The following is a 17,877-nucleotide window of genomic DNA, read 5'->3' as shown; positions in this document are numbered from 1 at the left end:
CAATCAGAAACCGAGTAATGCAATTTAACATTTGTTGTTCATAAAGACAAAATAAATAAAAAAAAATCGTTTCTAAAGCTGAAATGTGATGATCCATATAATGGTATTTGACTAAGAATGAAAGCAAAAGGACATATTTATATCAATAAATATTATTTATAAATATAAATATTTGACATAATATTTTCAAAGCAAACATTTGAAAATTCTAAAATTTGAAAATAATTGTTTCTATATTATAAGTAAAGTGAAAGAACAATCAGTGCAACTCTTCCGGTGCACTGATTTGTAGAATAAAATACACCAAATTTACTATTACTAAATAGATTCATTGCAAAGGCTGATCAGTGGTCATTTCAGGACTGATTATTTTCGCACATGTGAAATTCGTTTCAATTTTGGGAAGAAACACAATAAATCATTTTAGAGGCAAAAAGGTCAAATATCTTAGGACAGTAAAGGAAATTCCAAGCAACACAATAGACATAAAGACAGGGGATCACAAAGGTCACTCAGCAACAGTTAATCCACTAATGGCTCTAGAATAGCCATAATGAGGTTAACGGCAGAGGGAAGTAATGGCATGATAAAAGGTAGAATGCCGATGAAGTTTTGATCCATGAAAAAAGCTAGGGAGAGCTGACTATTTCATCCACTTCAGTTGGTTTGGGGGTTAAGCATGCAGATCAGCTGAAATAGAAGCCATTCAAATGATCGAAATGACCATCTTCTATCACTCTGGATTGAGGATTACAACGGCAAAAAAAAAAAAAAAAAAATACCTCTTAGTACATGGAATATTCAGGCAAAAGCTCTCAATATTTTTACCTCACTGAAAGAGACCAAATTTCAAGAGGAATATGAAAGCTTTACTGCTAGTTTAGGATGTTTGACTGTTTTAAAAATCGAGGTGGACTGCGTAACGTAAGAATAACTAGGGAATCTGCTAGTGCTGATAAAGTTTCTGCGGCTAAGTTTCCTGAAGAATTGCAAAGGATAATTCAAAAGGGATTATCATTATCCTCAAATATTCAACTTCAATGAAACTGGTCTCTTTTGGAAGTGCATGCCAACAAAAACTTTCCTAGCTAAAACTGAAGCATCTCAACCAGGATGCAAAGTACCTAAAGATCGTCTTTTATTACATTTTATTTTCATTTTTACACTTTTATTAGGAGGCAATAAACTAGCATAGGCTTTAAACTCAAGCCTATGCTAGTTTATCATGCATAAAATCCTAAATCTAAAATTATTGAAGAAATCAGCACGATTGGAAAAGAACTTGGATTTAATGAATTGGATAAGGAAGATGTGAGAAACTTGCTTGATTCCCATTCAGAACAGTTAAGCGAGAATTATCACCTTCAACTAGAAGAACAGTGTTCATATCAAGAAGAGAATGTTATGACTAAGAAGCTAACTGCAAAAGAACTTTGCTAGTTTTCAATCATTGTGCATGCTAAGGAAATTGTGTTTGATGCAGATCCTAATATGGAACAAAGCTTTGAAGTCTGCCAAAATCTTGATAAAGCGATTGCTAGCAATCGCAAATTAATGAAAAGATGAAAAAGTTGAGCACGATTAAAACATCTTTATTTAATTGTTTTTTTTTTTTAAAAAAGTTCAACCAAATGGTTAGACATTAAATAAAAATTTAAGCAATTGATTTTTATTAACTTTGATGATTTTATCCTCTAATATATCTTATACTGTAATGTTTTTACAAATTTATGCTAGCTGATGGATAAATTATAATTATTTTGATTGATTTCTGTATTCGTTTAACGTGATTTCACTTAGCACACATTAATTGATGGATAAATTAATCGCATTAAGCAAGATTTTCCTGTACATTCCCCACATTCACGAGTTGCCTTAGTATTGACCACATAGAAGACATAGGCGCCGCCCAAGCATCTATATATTTGCCTTTCATTGGTCTATTTTTGATAAGGTTTCACTGAGCTGTTTCAAACTGGTTGGTTCTCCTCAGAGATTAGGTAGAAACTTTAAGTGAGCAAAAACTCTCGTTCAGTACTACTGAACTTGAAATTTCAGAGAGAGGGAGAGGCATTTTTCATAAGCGAACTCTTGGTCAGTACGTAAAAGTAATTATTAAAATAATGAGCCAAAAGCTTCAGTTCAGTGATGTAAAATTACATGTCAAGTGGATATTAGATTCCAGCATTATTTCAAAGCTGAATGTAGAAACTATGAAAGTTTCATAAGATAAGTTGACCACAGAGCTTACGGGAATACATTCCCCGGCATTTACGAGTCGCCTTAGTATGGACCACATAGAAGACATAGGCAATGCCCGTCTATATATTCGCCTTTTATTGGTCCATTTTTGGTTTCGAACTAGTTGGTTCTCAGAGATCAGGTGTGATACCTGTTAACTAGATAATCAAATTTTTGTATAAGCCAATGTTCATGTAGTGGCAAAGACTTGTTGGTAGAAACAAGATAAAAAATTCCCACATGAGTCTTTGCTCCATGAGTTCTTGGGTAATAATAATAATATAACCTCAAACAGAAAGTCAGCTACTGGAACAAATCTGAAAACCCATCCCAACTCAACATCACCAGAGTTCAAAACCAGTACTATCAACATAAGAAGCCTGAATGGTAAAGAAATAGAGCTAGCTGAGGAATTGGATAAGTACCAGATCGACATAATAGGGGTGACTGAAACACAAAAGGCAAAAACTGGTGAGATCTTTCTGAGCAATAAATACAAAATGTTATATTCAGGCAATGACGATCAAGGAAAAGAAGGAGTAGCCATAGTATTCAACACTAAATACAAGGCTAATCTTCTTCAATGGCAGTCAGTCTCAAGTAGAGTAATGTGGGCAAATATGAGAATGGGGAACTGGACAATGAGACTTATTTGTGCCTATGGTCCCACAGAAGGTTCTACTAAGGTAGAAGTGGAGGAATTTTTTGAGGCTTTAGAAAAAGCAACTGACACAATGAAAAAGGAAAAGTTGGTCCTTGTTGGGGATCTAAATAGCAGAGTAGGAAATGATTGTGAGACATATAAAAATATTTTGGGAAAATTTGGAGAAAAGAGCAAAGCTAATAATAATGGCAAATATCTGTTGGATTTCTGCTCAGGACATGGACTGGTTATTACTAACACCATGTTCCAACATAATGTGCACAAATTCACATGGAGAGAAGAGGCTAGGAATAAGAAAAGTCTCATTGACTATGTTATTGTTGATAGTGATGTTTTCTCCCTGGTGCAGGACACCAGAGTGTACAGAGGATTTGAAATTTGAAGTGATCACTATTTAGTCTTGAGCAGGATAAAATTGAATTTCATATTGAAAAGAATAACATGTAAAAAAGTTTTAAAGTGAATAAAAGTTGAGCAGCTCTCAGATATGAACTGTAGACTAAAATACACAAAGATTATTGAAGAAAAAATGAAAGAGTTTGAGAACAGGAACCAAACCTTCGAGATTCAGTGACAAACTCTGAAGAAAACATTGATTGATTCTGCCAGAGAGGCATGTGGTGAGGTTGTCTGCAAGGATAAAAAAATCAGAACTCTCTGGTGGACACAGGAAGTTAAAGAGGCAATGAAGGAAAAGAAGAAAGCATATCAAAAGTTCCTGGCAAATAAGTCAGCTTGTGCTCTTAGAGAATACAGAGACAAATGCAAGAATGCTAAACACTGTGTAAAACTAGCTAAACAAAAGTCATGGGAGGACTTTGGCAAGAATATAGAAAATAAATATCAAGAAGGTGGTAAAATATTCTGGAGGTTGTTGAAGAAGCTTAGGAATGGAGGAAAGAGTGCTGCAAAAGGAGTTAGATGTGATAAAGGTGACATGAAAACGGGAGAAAAAGATATCCTTGAAGTATGGAGTAATTACTTTGAACAACTTCTAAATGAAACAAGCAGTTTCATTTAGAATGACAGCACAGTGGTAAAAAACACTGACCATGCATGCAGTCAGGAATACATATCCATACTTGAAGTAGAAAAAGCCATCAAAGGTTTGAAATGTGGAAAGGCAGCAGGAGTAGATAATATTCGACCAGAAATGCTGAAGTATGGTGGTATAAGAGTCTTACAGTGGCTGCACTGCATAGTTCTGAAAGCCTGGATAGAGGGACGAATACCCGATGATTGGAGTAGAGCTCTCATAGTACCCATATATAAAAAGGGAAATAAAACTGAATGTGAGAATTACAGAGGTATTTCCCTACTGAGTGTTCCTGGTAAGATCTATGCAAGTATATTTGAGAAACGGTTGAGAAGAATTGTGGAAGAAAAGCTTGGTGAAGAACAAGCTGGATTCAGGCCAAACAGAGGCTGTCAGGATCAGATCTTCACTTTATGACAAATAGTCGAGAAAGCATGGGAATATAACAGAGATCTGTATTTAAGTTTTGTCGATTTGGAAAAGGCATATGACAAGGTGCCAAGAGAGAAGCTATTCAATACGCTACAGTTATATAGTCAATGGGGCATTATATCAAGCAATACTTAGTCTTTATTTGAGTTGTAAGTCAGCAGTTAGAATTGAAGGAAGTACAGGAAGGTGGTTTAATGTTAAATCTGGTGTGAGACAAGAATGTACATTATCCTCTCTGTTATTCGTTATCTATATGGATCACATTATGAAGGAAATTGGTATTAAACATTATATGAAAATTGGAGATGTTAATGTCAGCTCTTTGCTTTATGCAGATGATGTTATACTTCTAAATAAATCCACTACAAGTCTGCAAGACTCTCTGACTAAATTGAATAGCTGTTGTAATAGATATGGTATGAAGGTCAGCAATAAAAAGACAAAGACAATGAAAATAGGCAAAATCATTGAAAATGTCAACTGTGTTGTGAATGGAGAACCTGTGGAATAAGTGAAACATTTCAGCTACTTAGGCACAATTTTTACTAAAGATGGTAAATTAAATATGGAAATAGACAACAGAATCAGCAAAGCTGGTAGGGTAGGAAGTCAATTGAATAAATTCATATGGAATAAGAGAGAAATTAGTCGGAACACTAAATTAGCTGTATACAAGATAGTGTTCAAACCAGTGTTAACTTATGGATCTGAGAGCTGGGTCAGAAGTAAAACACTTGACCAAAGACTAGAGACTGCAGATATGAGAGTCCTGAGAAAGATTATAGGTGTGACAGACGGCATCAATGACAATATCATATTAAAAACGAGGATATTAGGAAAGAACTTGATAATGTCAACATCCAGGAATGCATTAGCAGAGCTAATCTCAGATGGTATGATCACTTAAATAGAATGGGCGAAGAAAGATTAGCAAAACAAGCATTCTCTTCCAGGTTGGCAGCAAAACAACCCAGAGGAAGACCAAGATGTAGGTGGATTGATACGGTACAAAGTGCCTTAGACGATAGAATATAAGATCTGATAATGTTGGAGTCTTGACAAGTAACAGACTGATTTGGAGGAAAATTGTAGATAGGAAGTTAGTAATGATGTAATTTTTTTCATGTAGTACAATCATATCCTGTACACCCCTTGAGGGTACATGGCAGTAATTTGATGATGATGACAAATCAGGAGGCAAGGTTGAGACCAATTCATCATGAGCAGACTTAATATGTTTATTAATTATATGAAGCGGCAAATGCTTCAATTCGGCAACATGAACTTATTTAAGTTAAGGGATATTGCATTCCATATTGTTTCTAAGCCAAATATAGAAACTATATAAAGTTCGGCGATTCCAAGCTTAAGCAAATACCTGGAAAGCAACACCTGATCCATTTAGGTATTCAAATTGAGGCAACTCATAGAAAGGGTGGAGCAAGCTCCAATCACTATTCTTGGTATTTACCCATAATGTGAACTTAGCTACTACGAGCTGTATTACTGCTCAACATTATGAGAGGAGGTCACTACCCAGACCGGTTTCAACCTTTTTTGAGGTCTCATCAGTGAGTAGGTCGACCTAGTTAATACAAAGTTTGTAGCGAACAGAACTTACATCCCTTCTATGAGAATTGCCAAGAAGGTGCCTTATTAAATTATTAATTATATGAAGAGCCAAAGGCTTCAATTCGGCGACATGAACTTATTTAAGTTAAGGGATACTGCATCCCATATTGTTTCTTAGCCGAATAAGAAACTCAAAGAGTTTCATGCCGAATATAGAAACTATATAAAGTTCAGCAATTCCAAGCGTAATTTTTGCACTAATTTCCAAGCGTCAGTTTGCACTACCTAAATGGATCAGGTGCTGCTTTCCAGGTATTTGCTTACGCTTGGAATAGCCGAACTTTATATAGTTTCTATATTTGGCATGACACTCTTTGAGTTTCTTATTCGGCTAAGAAACAATATGGGATGCAATATCCCTTAACTTAAATTAATATGTTTATTTAATAAGGCTAAGCATGTTTTGGCTTCAAAGAGCTGACCTTAAGAGAGCAAAAAACTCTCGTTCAGCACTAAGGAACTTTAAATTTCCGAGAGATGTATTTTTCTTAAGCAAGCTTTCGGGCAGTGCATAAAAATAATTACTAAAATAAAGAGCCAAAAGGATTCAGTTTGGGGATGTAAAATTATATAAGTCAAGTGGATATTAGATCCAGCATTATTTCAAAGCCAAATGTAGACCAATAGACTAATGAAAGGCAAATATATATATATATATATATATATATATATAGATGCTTGGGTCTCACCTGTCTTTTATGTGGCCCAACTCATGGGACACATAAAAGAATGCTGGGGAATGTATTCCTGTAAGCTCTCTGGTCAACTTACCTTACAAAACTTTCATAGTTTCTACATTCGGCTTTGAAATAATACTGGAATCTAATATCCACTTCACTTATGTAATTTTACATCACCAAACTGAATCTTTTTGGCTCTTTATTTCAGTAATTACTTTTACACACTGACCAAGAGTTCGCTTATGAAAAATACATCTCTCCGACATTTCAGGTTCCTTACTGCCGAATGAGAGTTTTTTGCTCTCTTAAGGTTTCTACCTGATCTCTGAGAACCAACTAGTTCGAAACAGCATAGTGAAATCTTACCAAAAATGGACCAATAAAAGGCGAATATATAGACGGACAGTGCCTATGTCTTCTATGTGGTCAGTACTAAGGCAACTCGTGAATGCCGAGGAATGTATTCCCATAAGCTCTCTGGTCATTGGAAATTGAGATGATTTTTGGAATTGCTGCAGTGGCTGAATGGACAATACAATCCATTACATACTTCACTACTTTATTAATAATTGTTTGGCTGATTGTTTCAGCACTAAATTTTGCAAGATGGCAAAATGTATTCCTGTCAGCCTGGTCCATTTCCCCCATGGGCATCCATGTAGGAGGACATGGTTCCTGTGAAGACAGTGCTGATAACAGGAAAATGATCACTTCCATATAAGTTTTCATCAACATCCCCATGTGAGCAGTGAAAAAAGGGCAGGAGAGCAAATTGTAAGATCAGTTGCAGAATAGAGGGATAGGCACATGCAAGAAGATATTTACTCACGTTAGCAATAAGAGGGATTATGGTTGTCAAGCATTTGCTGAACTCAGTGATACAATATGGCCTTCTCTATTCATGTTAATGCAACCCCACAGAGTGTTATGGCCATTAAAGTTGCCCATTAGGAGGATGGGCTAAGGCAGTTGCATTATAAGATTACTGAGTTGTGTTCCATTAAATTCAGAACCCAATGGTAAATATATTGAGCATAATGTGATTAGAAATCCCACAGATAGGTGAATTACTGCTGCTTCCAGAGCAGTATTAAAGTATGGACAACCAGTGTCTATCTCTTCCTCTGAAAAAATTCTCAATACATCGGATGTGTAAGGATCAGTAAGTTCAACTTGCTTTTAGTATCCATTTTTTCTGTGGAAGGATCAGGTGGTTTGTCTTTAAATGAAAACCTTGCCATAAGTTTCTAATTTCAGAATAGGTTTCTAATTGAATGGAACCATTTTTGGAGTTGGACTGTACATCGTACAATTGTGTTCAACAGAGAAACAGTCAGAGCTGTAAAGTTCAGGTATGTGGAATAGACATGTGAGTTGAGTTGCTGTTGACATTTTAACTGTTACCTTCTGAGAATAATATTCGAGAGCAGGTGTGGTGATTGCTAACTTTCTTTTTGCATCCCCATATGATATGTTTTGTTCTATTTTTATTTTCTGTATTTTTCTCTCATCTTTCCACTTCTGACATGCACAGGAGTGCACTGGATAATCTCCGACAGTTTACACATTTAACTTTCTTTACAGAGCAACATTGGTTACCAAGTTCTTTACTACGACATCAAGCACAGAGGCAGTTTAGGCATGCCTGTATTTCTGGCATTTGAAGCATCTTAGTGGATTAGGGATGAACAGTCTAATAGGACAATTGAGATACCCTTCTTTAACAGATGTTAGAGGTGTAGAATTATCAAAAGTAAGGATGTGGTTTTTGGATGGAACCAGGTGCCCATCTCTACAAATCAGGATACACCAACCTCATACCTGTCACTACCTGATCTTTCTGCTCTGAACATATTTCCTCTTCAGGAATTGAGTGTTTTATGGGGTGTAGCTGTTATCGACATTCCACCCACTGATGTTGCTTTGAGTAGTTTTTTTGAATGTTGTTGACATGATGTTTTTCAAGGATATTGCCAGAATGTAGTTTCTTAACTGTTTTGGAAGAACCTGCCAGGCCTAAATCCTTTTGAATGAAAAATCCTAAATCCTTTTCCCTACTGGCTTTCCAGAGCAGTATTAAAGTATGGACAACCAGTGTCCATCTCTTCCTCTGGAAAAATACTCACCTGTTGCACGTCACACGGAGGATTAGAAAAACTGGTACATTTATACTGGTATCGCTTGTTTTTTTATTTCTTACTTCTGTTATCAAAGATTTATCAATGGTATCATTACTTGGTTGGAACTTTGTTATGGCCCCATCCTTTCCTTCTTTCAGGATGAAGAATTGATGCTCGAGTGGTTTTTTGTTCAGCACAGAGCTCCTCTATCCAACAAACCAATGAGAATATTAAGCGATTCATTTTCTCTTAATCCTGTCCAAAACCAATTTTCTATAGATTCAGAAACATCTTGTGTGTGCGTGTGTGTGTGTGTGAGACTGTAATTTATATTTTAAATGAACTCTGGATTTGAATAGGACTCTGGATGTGAAAATTTATAAACTGGATTTAAAAACATAATTTCTCATTTATTACAATATACTTAATCATTTAAATTAAGCAGTATTGCTTAATCTAAAAAAAAAAAAATCCATAAGTCCGATAAAGATTAAACAGAAGGTAATTTAATGTGATTTGAGGCATTAATTAATAAATAAAATCATGATTCTTACTACACAAAAATCAAGACATCCTTTGAGCAATGGTGTACCAAAAAAGTTATACTGAAATGAAACATACAGAATGTTTTTCTATTTCTTTCAGAAATAAGAACTAAATCCTTTTCAGAATAAATTCTGTAAGGAATTTACTTATACAGAATAAAATAACTACCTTTCTAGTGGACTATAAGCACCAGTTGCTGATCCAGGATTGATGTAGAATTTATTTTCATGTTCATATGCCTCAAATTTATGAGTATGTCCTGAAATTAGAATATCCACATCTAACTGCCGCTGAACTAAAGCTAAACTGTCAGGATCACCCCATGGAACTACTTGATGACCATGACACAATCCAATTCTAAATTGGCCAACTGTAACAACTTTCTGTTCTGGATAGTTCAGATTCTGAAATATGAAAGACACAGTCAACTCAAAGAAACTAAATTGCAATGACTTTTCAAATAAATAAATATTTGAGTGCATTTCATTCAAGAAACAAAGGTTGGCCAAAAAAACATTAGTTAAGCACAGTAAAATACAAGGAGACAAAGATTTATTTTTCTGTCTTTTCTACCTAGTTTTTTTCTTATCTACTTTATGTACCTAGTTATTTGCTGTTTTAAGGATACTTGTGACATAAGACTGAATAATAAATGCACATAAACACAAGAAAGATATTTAATTAACCAAATATTTCGGTCTGGAAATAGCAGACCATCTTCAGTGGTATTACAAGAACAGTTTTAAAAAATACAAGCTAGAATACTAACAATAGATTGTTAAAAATAGAACATGCTGCGTGATGTTATATCACTAAGTATTAAGTATAAAACGGAACATTTTGAAGTAGAGACATGATTAAAAAAAAAAAAAAATTAATGGGTAATCTTGATTAGACTTTCCCAGATTTTTGATATAGATATACAGTCATTACGATTCAGGTTGGGACGATGGAGTAAGGCCTCCACGCTTTCCTTGAACAAACGTTCGAACCTATAATGGGATCTATGTAAGAGGCGAGTCCTGGACCAAAAGATGCTGTGGTCAGTTTCAATCCCGTGTTGAGCCAATCCAGACTTTTCAGGTTTGTTGTGAAGAATGGAGGATTGATGTTCTTGGATTCTTTTTTCAAGAGAACGTCCAGTCTGTCCAAAATAGGAAAGATCACAGTTGCAAGGAATTTGATAAACTCCAGGAAGAGATAAAGTTGAGCATTTGTCTTTAGGAGAAGGAAAATGAGAAGACAATTTGTTAATAGGTGAATACGTAGTTGTTAAATCATATTTCTTTAAAATTCTTGCGATAGGTTCTGAAATATCGGAGATATAAGGAATAGGCATTCGACGTATTGAAATTTTGTTGTTTTGTGGAGGATTATAAGAATTGAGAAGATGTTGAGTACTTTTTTTAGAAAAGCCTTTGAGTTTCATGTGTTGTTGGATAGTAGAAAGTTCTTTCTGTAGATAATCAAAAGTAGAACAATTAGTTTTGGCTTTTCTGATGAGGCATTTTATAATTCCTGTTTTTTGACAAGGATAATGGGCTGATTCTTTAAGAATATAACGACCTGTGAACGTTGGTTTCCTGTATACTAAGTATACATTGGTAAGTATACTAAGTATATATAATCTTACATTGGCAACTCTAATTCTTTTTTAAAAAACTCCTCAGATTTCTTAGAAAAATTAAAAAATGTCTCATTACAACCTACAGATCTTATGGTTAGCTTTGATATAGAATCTTTATATACCAATGTACCTCTCAAGGAAACTTTAAAATTACTTGCTGACATCTTTCCTCAAGACATTATAAAACTATTCGATTTCGTAATACATTCTGGATATTTCATATGTCAAAATAAATTTTACAGCCAAGTAGAAGGAACGGCCATGGGAAGTCCTCTTTCTCCTGCTTTAGCCAACTTTTATTTAGAACATTTAGAAAAAGTCCTCTTCTCATCTATTTTCCCACAACCATCCTTTTGAGTAAGATATATAGATGACATCTTTATTATTTGGCCTTACACCAAAAACTCTTTACCTTCTTTTTTAAACAGTATTAATTCCTTGCATCATCGTATAAAGTTTACTATGGAAATAGAAGAAAACAACCAGTTATCTTTTTTAGACGTTCTCCTCATCCGGTCACCTTCAAATATTCTTACAACTACAGTATATAGGAAACCAACGTTCACAGGTCGTTATATTCTTAAAGAATCAGCCCATCATCCTTGTCAAAAAACAGGAATTATAAAATGCCTCATCAAAAGAGCCAAAACTAATTGTTCTACTTTTGATTATCTACAGAAAGAACTTTCTACTATCCAACAACACATGGAACTCAATGGCTTTTCTAAAAAAAGTACTCAACATCTTCCCAATTCTTATAATCCTCCACAAAACAACACAATTTCAGTACGTCAAGTGCCTATTCCTTATATCTCCGGTATTTCAGAACCTATCGCAAGAATTTTAAAGAAATATGATTTAACAACTACGTATTCACCTATTAACAAATTGTCTTCTCATTTTCCTTCTCCTAAAGACAAACACTCAACTTTATCTCTTCCTGGAGTTTATCAAATTCCTTGCAACTGTGATCTTTCCTATTTCGGACAGACTGGATGTTCTCTTGAAAAAAGAATCCAAGAACATCAATCCTCCATTCTTCACAACAAACCTGAAAAGTCTGGATTGGCTCAACACGAGACTGAAACTGACCACAGCATCTTTTGGTCCAGGACTTGCCTCTGACATAGATCCCGTTATAGGTTCGAACGTTTGTTCAAGGAAAGCGTGGAGGCCTTACTCCATCGTCCCAACCTTAATCGTAATGACTGTATATCTATATCAAAAATCTGGGAAAGTCTAATCAAGATTAAACATTAATTTTTTTTTTTTTTTTTTTAATCATGTCTCTACTTCAAAATGTTCCATTTTATACTTAATACTTAGTGATATAACATCATGCAGCATGTTCTATTTTTAACGATCTATTGTTAGTATTCTAGCTTGTATTTTTTAAAACTGTTCTTGTAATACCACTGAAGATGGTCTGCTATTTCCGGACCGAAATATTTGGTTAATTAAATATCTTTCTTGTGTTTACATGCATTTATCATTCTGTACCTAGTTATATCATACCTTCAAGTTGTATTCAGACTTAAATGCCAGTTGAAGTTCATTTTATTTAATGGAATAAAGATATACAGAGGAATATATTAAATGACTTCAATATTTCACCTGTCAAAGAGACATATCAGGGATACAACAAAAATGTATAAGAAACAACACAAGAAGTGGGAATGTATGACTTAAGCCTGAAGTCCTAGGAAGGGTGCCCTTTATGGACACTAATAGGAAGCATTGTTTGTTGAATGTGAAGTCTAAGCATTACTATTTCCCATAACTTAAGGACTTCATATAACTATATTTATTGAGGTTAGGAAGGTTTTTAAAATGATATACAGATTCTGAAGGTCATGTTTGAACTTGCTAACTCTCACAATAGCAAACACTGCTCCACAAGAAAATGCTACGTTAAAGCCAATTCACTATAGCAAACTGCTACTTGGATCCCTATGAATCTCCTCTACCAAAATTAACAAAATTCTTAACACCACCAAAAGTTAGCCATCGGATACACTGGCAGATATGGTTCAGCTGTGAGATGTTGAGACTCTGACCATAGTTTAGTGATTGCAAACATCAAGTTGAAATTAAAAAAGAAATATAAACCCCAACAACAGAATAGAAGAGATACAGCACGAATAAGTGAAGCAAAAATAGGAAGAAGGTACAGAACAGTGTTAGAAGAGAAACTTAAAAGTGTGGAGAAAGAAAAAAACTTGAATTTAAGAGTGAAAAGAGTAATGAAGGCGATAGAAGATACAGTTGAAGAAACAGTACTAGAAGAAGAGAAGATCAAGAAGAAATGGATTACACAAGAAACACTGAAGTTAGTACAGGAGAAAAGAATGTTGAAGATAAGAAGGGATACATCAGAACAAATAGAGGAGCAATATAGAAGAAAGTGTAATGAGGTGAAAAAAGCAGTCAGAATGGATAAGATGAAATAGTTAGAAGCCCAATGCAACAATATAGAACAGTACTATGGAGAGCATAAAACAAAGGAGGTACACAAAATGATCAGAACCATTAATAGAAAGTGGCAACCAAAACAGACCACAATTAAAGATGAAAAAGGCAAAGTATTGATGAATAAAGAAAAAATTGTACAGCAGTGGACAAGATACTGTAGTGAGTTATATGAAGAAAAACTAGATTCAGATAGCATTGGAAAACTGACTGAAGAATTGAAGCAGATATCACCACCAGGTAATGAGCATGATATGGACATTTTAAGAGGAGAGGTAGAAAAAGCAATAGGACAGCTAAAACACAAGAGTCCTGGTAATGATAACATTACTGGAGAATGCACCAACTATGTAATATGGTATGGAAAGAAGGGAAAATGCCAGAAGAGTGGGTGAAATCAATATTAGTAACATTATACAAGAAAGTAAATAAGCTAGAATGTAAAAATTATAGAACAATTGCCTTGATAAGTCACTTTGGTAAAGTGATGATGATCATATTGACAGAAAGATTGAGAACACAATTGGAAGCATACCTTGCAGACAAGCAAGCAGGATTTAGGAAGGATAGAACTACAATTCAACAGATTTTGACAATGAGGTTAATAGCAGAGAAAGCTAGGAGAAAATACAAAAACATATATACTTGATTTGTTGATTTTCAGAAAGCATTTGACAGTATTGACCAGAAAGTGACATTAGCAGTTCTGGAATCCTATGGAATTGATAAAAAACTAATAGCTATATTAAAAGATGTTTATCAGAATGCAGTTGCAGCAGTTAGAATAGGTGATGATTTGGGGAAATGGTTTAAAACAAGCAGAGGTACTAGACAGGGAGACCCAATATCACCAAGCATTTTCATCGCACATTTAGAAAGGGCAATGGACAAATTGAAGAAAGATGCCAAAAGGAATATCTGTACACGGAATGAGAATTAACAATCTGAGATTTGCAGATGACATTGTTATTATTGAAGAAGACAAAAGAGAACTACAAAAAATACTGAAACTGTTAAATGAGGAAGGGAAGAGATCTGGACTTATGAACTTGGAAAAAACAAAGACAATAGTATTTGGTGAGAAGAACATGAAACAAAAGATACAAGTGGATGGAACTGATATAGAAAATGTAGAACAATTCACATATTTGGGAAATAAACTGACATATGACTTGGACTGTAAAAAAGAAATAAAGATCAGTATAATAAATTTAGTTTAATCCTTTATCCAAGTGTGAGCAAACAAAGTTTGCACCTGAAAGTATCTTCAGGACTGGGGTAAGGTGGTACAACACCAGGGCACTCCTTGCAAAGGTGGAGCAAGCTACCAACACTCCTATCTCAGTATCTCCCATAATGCAAAACACATCTCCTGGTGGATATGTCTAATGTTTTGCATTAAGGGAAGGGCCACAACCCAGACTAGTTTCAACCTTTATTGAGGTCTCTTCAGTGGGAGCCAGGCCCAAGTGGAGATACCAGGCAGAAGCATTAGTCATCTCCACCTATAGGAGTTGCCAAATGGTGTGCCACCCTTTTTTAATAAATTACTCTGGATTTAGAGAAAGATGTTGAAAGTTTATTTTTCACTTGGTTAGAGTATAATAAATTTAGTTTAATCCTTTATCCAAGTGTGAGCAAACAAAGTTTGCGCCTGAAAGCATCTTCAGGACTGGGGTAAGGTCGACCTTAATAAAGGTCGAAACTAGTCTGGGTTGTGGCCCTTCCCTTAATGCATAACATTAGACATATCCGCAAGGAGATGTGTTTTGCATTATGGGAGATACTGAGATGGGAGTGTTGGTATCTTGCTCCACCTTTGCAAGGAGTGCCCTGGTGTTGTACCACCTTACCCCAGTCCTGAAGATACTTTCAGGCGCAAACTTTGTTTGCTCACACTTGGATAAAGGATTAAACTAAATTTATTATACTCTAACCAAGTGAAAAATAAACTTTCAAAATAAAGATCAGGATTGCAAAGGTAAGAACAAATCTGAAGGCCATGGATAACATCTGGAAAAGTAAAGTGATTAGTCTGAAAAAAAAAACTAAGATTACTGGAAACATGCATCCTCAGCGGTGTACTGTACGGATCTGAAATGTGGGTAATAAATAAGAAATCAAGAAAAAGAATTTTGGCATTTGAAAGAACTTGTTACAGGAAGATTCTAAGAATAGGATGGATACAGAAACTCACCAATGAAGAGCTCTATCAGAAGATAGAATCTTCTGCAGAATCCAATACAGAAGATTATAAAACGGAAGCTGCAATTATTTGGACACATCTGTAGAATGAGTGAGGACCAGAAGATAAAGACATTTATGTTTGGTATTTTGGATGGTTTAAACAGAAGAGGTAGACCATACAGAGAATGGATAGACGATATAAAAGACTGGTATGGAATGGGTGTACAAAAACTGCAACACTGTGCACTGGACAAAGAAAGGTGGAAGAAGATAGTGAAACAGGCATCAGACATCAACGGGCAGTGAGCCCATAGTTTGTGATGATGATGATTATGTGAAATGTGTTTGGTTAGAACAGATTAATGGTTCTGTTAACTAGGTTTTATAATACCATACTGTTGGGGGGGTGGGGGGGGGGGAGTTTGTGAATGTATCTAGCTTTGTGAGCTGGTTTTCCACATACTGTGAAATAAAAGGTGCTCATGAGGCAGATGTTATTGTTATTGTATTTCTAATAGTAAAATGGATTCTGGGAGGTGGTGAAGTAGAGGAGGAATATATCAAATATGTGAATCTTGTGGCCAAGCAGAGAGAGTAAATATCATCAATATATCTTAACAAGATAAAGATGAGCAAGTTTTTCAAAATATTTGATTTGCAAAGGGGTATTTTTTCAGTGTTTTCACTAGTTTAAGGAATACACTGACATTACTGTATCTGCTCTCCCCATGACATAACTTCCTTTTCTTTTCACACTGTTGGAAATATCTGTAACCAAGTTGCAGATGTCATATTCTATATCTACACAAGATCTAGCATGCCAATTCCTAGATAAGATTTGAAAAGTGTTTGTGACAACTGAGTAGTTTATTTTTAATTATTAATATTCTTATTTCAGGAAAATGCTCATATTCATAGCAAACAAAACAAGATTTTCTTCAAGTACTAATTCTGGAAGCAAGAGAACTGAGTCTATGAATATATGCAAGTGTTTGTGGCTTATGATTGGCCAGCTCTTGGTAATGATGTACCACAGATATTAGTAGCTCAAAATTATTCAAATTTTTGATAATCAATATTTAAGTATTTCAAACTACAAGTATCCTGAATATTAAATGAAAAAAAAAAAAAAAAAACTAAAATTTAAAAGAATTTTTCATATAGTTGGGCTCCACCCTTAGTTGTAGTAGAGTTCATGACTATCAACAATTTGTAAGCTTACAGATGATGAGAATATAAATGACAACTGCCACAATCTTGTAATACTAATCGGTATTACTGTCCAAAAGAGCAAATTCTGCAGTTGATTTTTCTTAGTTTCAGGGCAAAAAGCCTGAGTTTCCAAAATGGGGAAAAATCAATTTGTCTGCATAAGAGACTAACTTGTGAACCATCTGGGAAAAAAAAAAACGTTTCTCTAGTCACTGACTAGAATCAATAAGATTTTGCTATCGCTTATATCAGCATTTCCCAAAGCATGGCCTATAACCCAGTACTGGTTCTCAGAAAATTACTAATTAAAAAAAAAAAAAAAAAAAAGTCCTCATAATAAATATGTCACAAATCGAGTTGAGAAAATCAATAAAAAAGATATATATGAAAATTAAATTAAAAATGTGTAACTATTGTTTATTCAATGTAAATTAAATTTAAATACTGGACAATCTAATATGAAATCATACTTCACTTCACTTGCAAAGAAAGTGTTTGCTTCCACTTGAGTAAAGGATTAAAACAAGAATATAATTTTCTGTCTAGTATAATTTAATTTATAATCAAGCAAAAACTACATTGTTTCTTCAAGTTTAATAACATGTTCACAGATACATAGAAAATACAAATTTAGTCCAAGAACCTTAGTCCATTTCCTAGAAGGAAATGGATAAAAAAAAACATCAAGAGTATAAGTGGGCTGAACTCTTACAGAAGTCTAAATAACTTTACTGCCAATAGATTGGACTAGAAAGTTATTGTTCTTGTAGCCTCAGCCCATCTTAGGCAAATAAGGAAGATGAATCCAGGATCAATGATTAACTGATATCACATATTTTCAGAGGTATTTTATTTAATCCAGCAAACTATAATACATGCATGCATAGATGTAATGAACATGTGGTGGACAGCAAAAAATTATACTGAAAAGAAGCAGTCCTCATTTATATAAATTTGGGAAATGCTGATTTATAGGATATTTATTTTGCAGATATAAAAGTTAGTAATGAGCATTTCAAGTGCATCACTTT

At 34.6% G+C, this 17,877-nt stretch overlaps 1 protein-coding gene across 1 annotated transcript in view; it reads right to left on the bottom strand.

Moving 5' to 3' along the window:
• The window catches only part of Vps29 (vacuolar protein sorting 29), a 68,582-nt gene that overhangs the window by 27,349 nt on the left and 23,356 nt on the right, over window positions 1-17,877 (bottom strand). The window contains exon 3 of the mRNA XM_090413666.1: window positions 9,520-9,755. Coding sequence (XP_090269792.1) covers window positions 9,520-9,755 — 236 coding nt within the window. The remainder of the gene's footprint in view (window positions 1-9,519; window positions 9,756-17,877) is intronic.

The sequence above is a fragment of the Typopeltis vanoorti genome, chromosome 24 (assembly GCF_054136105.1).
Source record: "Typopeltis vanoorti isolate ZY-2024b chromosome 24, IOZ_Tvanoo_1.0, whole genome shotgun sequence".
NCBI classification, from domain to species: domain Eukaryota; kingdom Metazoa; phylum Arthropoda; class Arachnida; order Uropygi; family Thelyphonidae; genus Typopeltis; species Typopeltis vanoorti.
The sequence above is the reverse complement of the archived record's forward strand: the minus strand, read 5'-3'. Positions and strand labels throughout refer to the sequence as shown.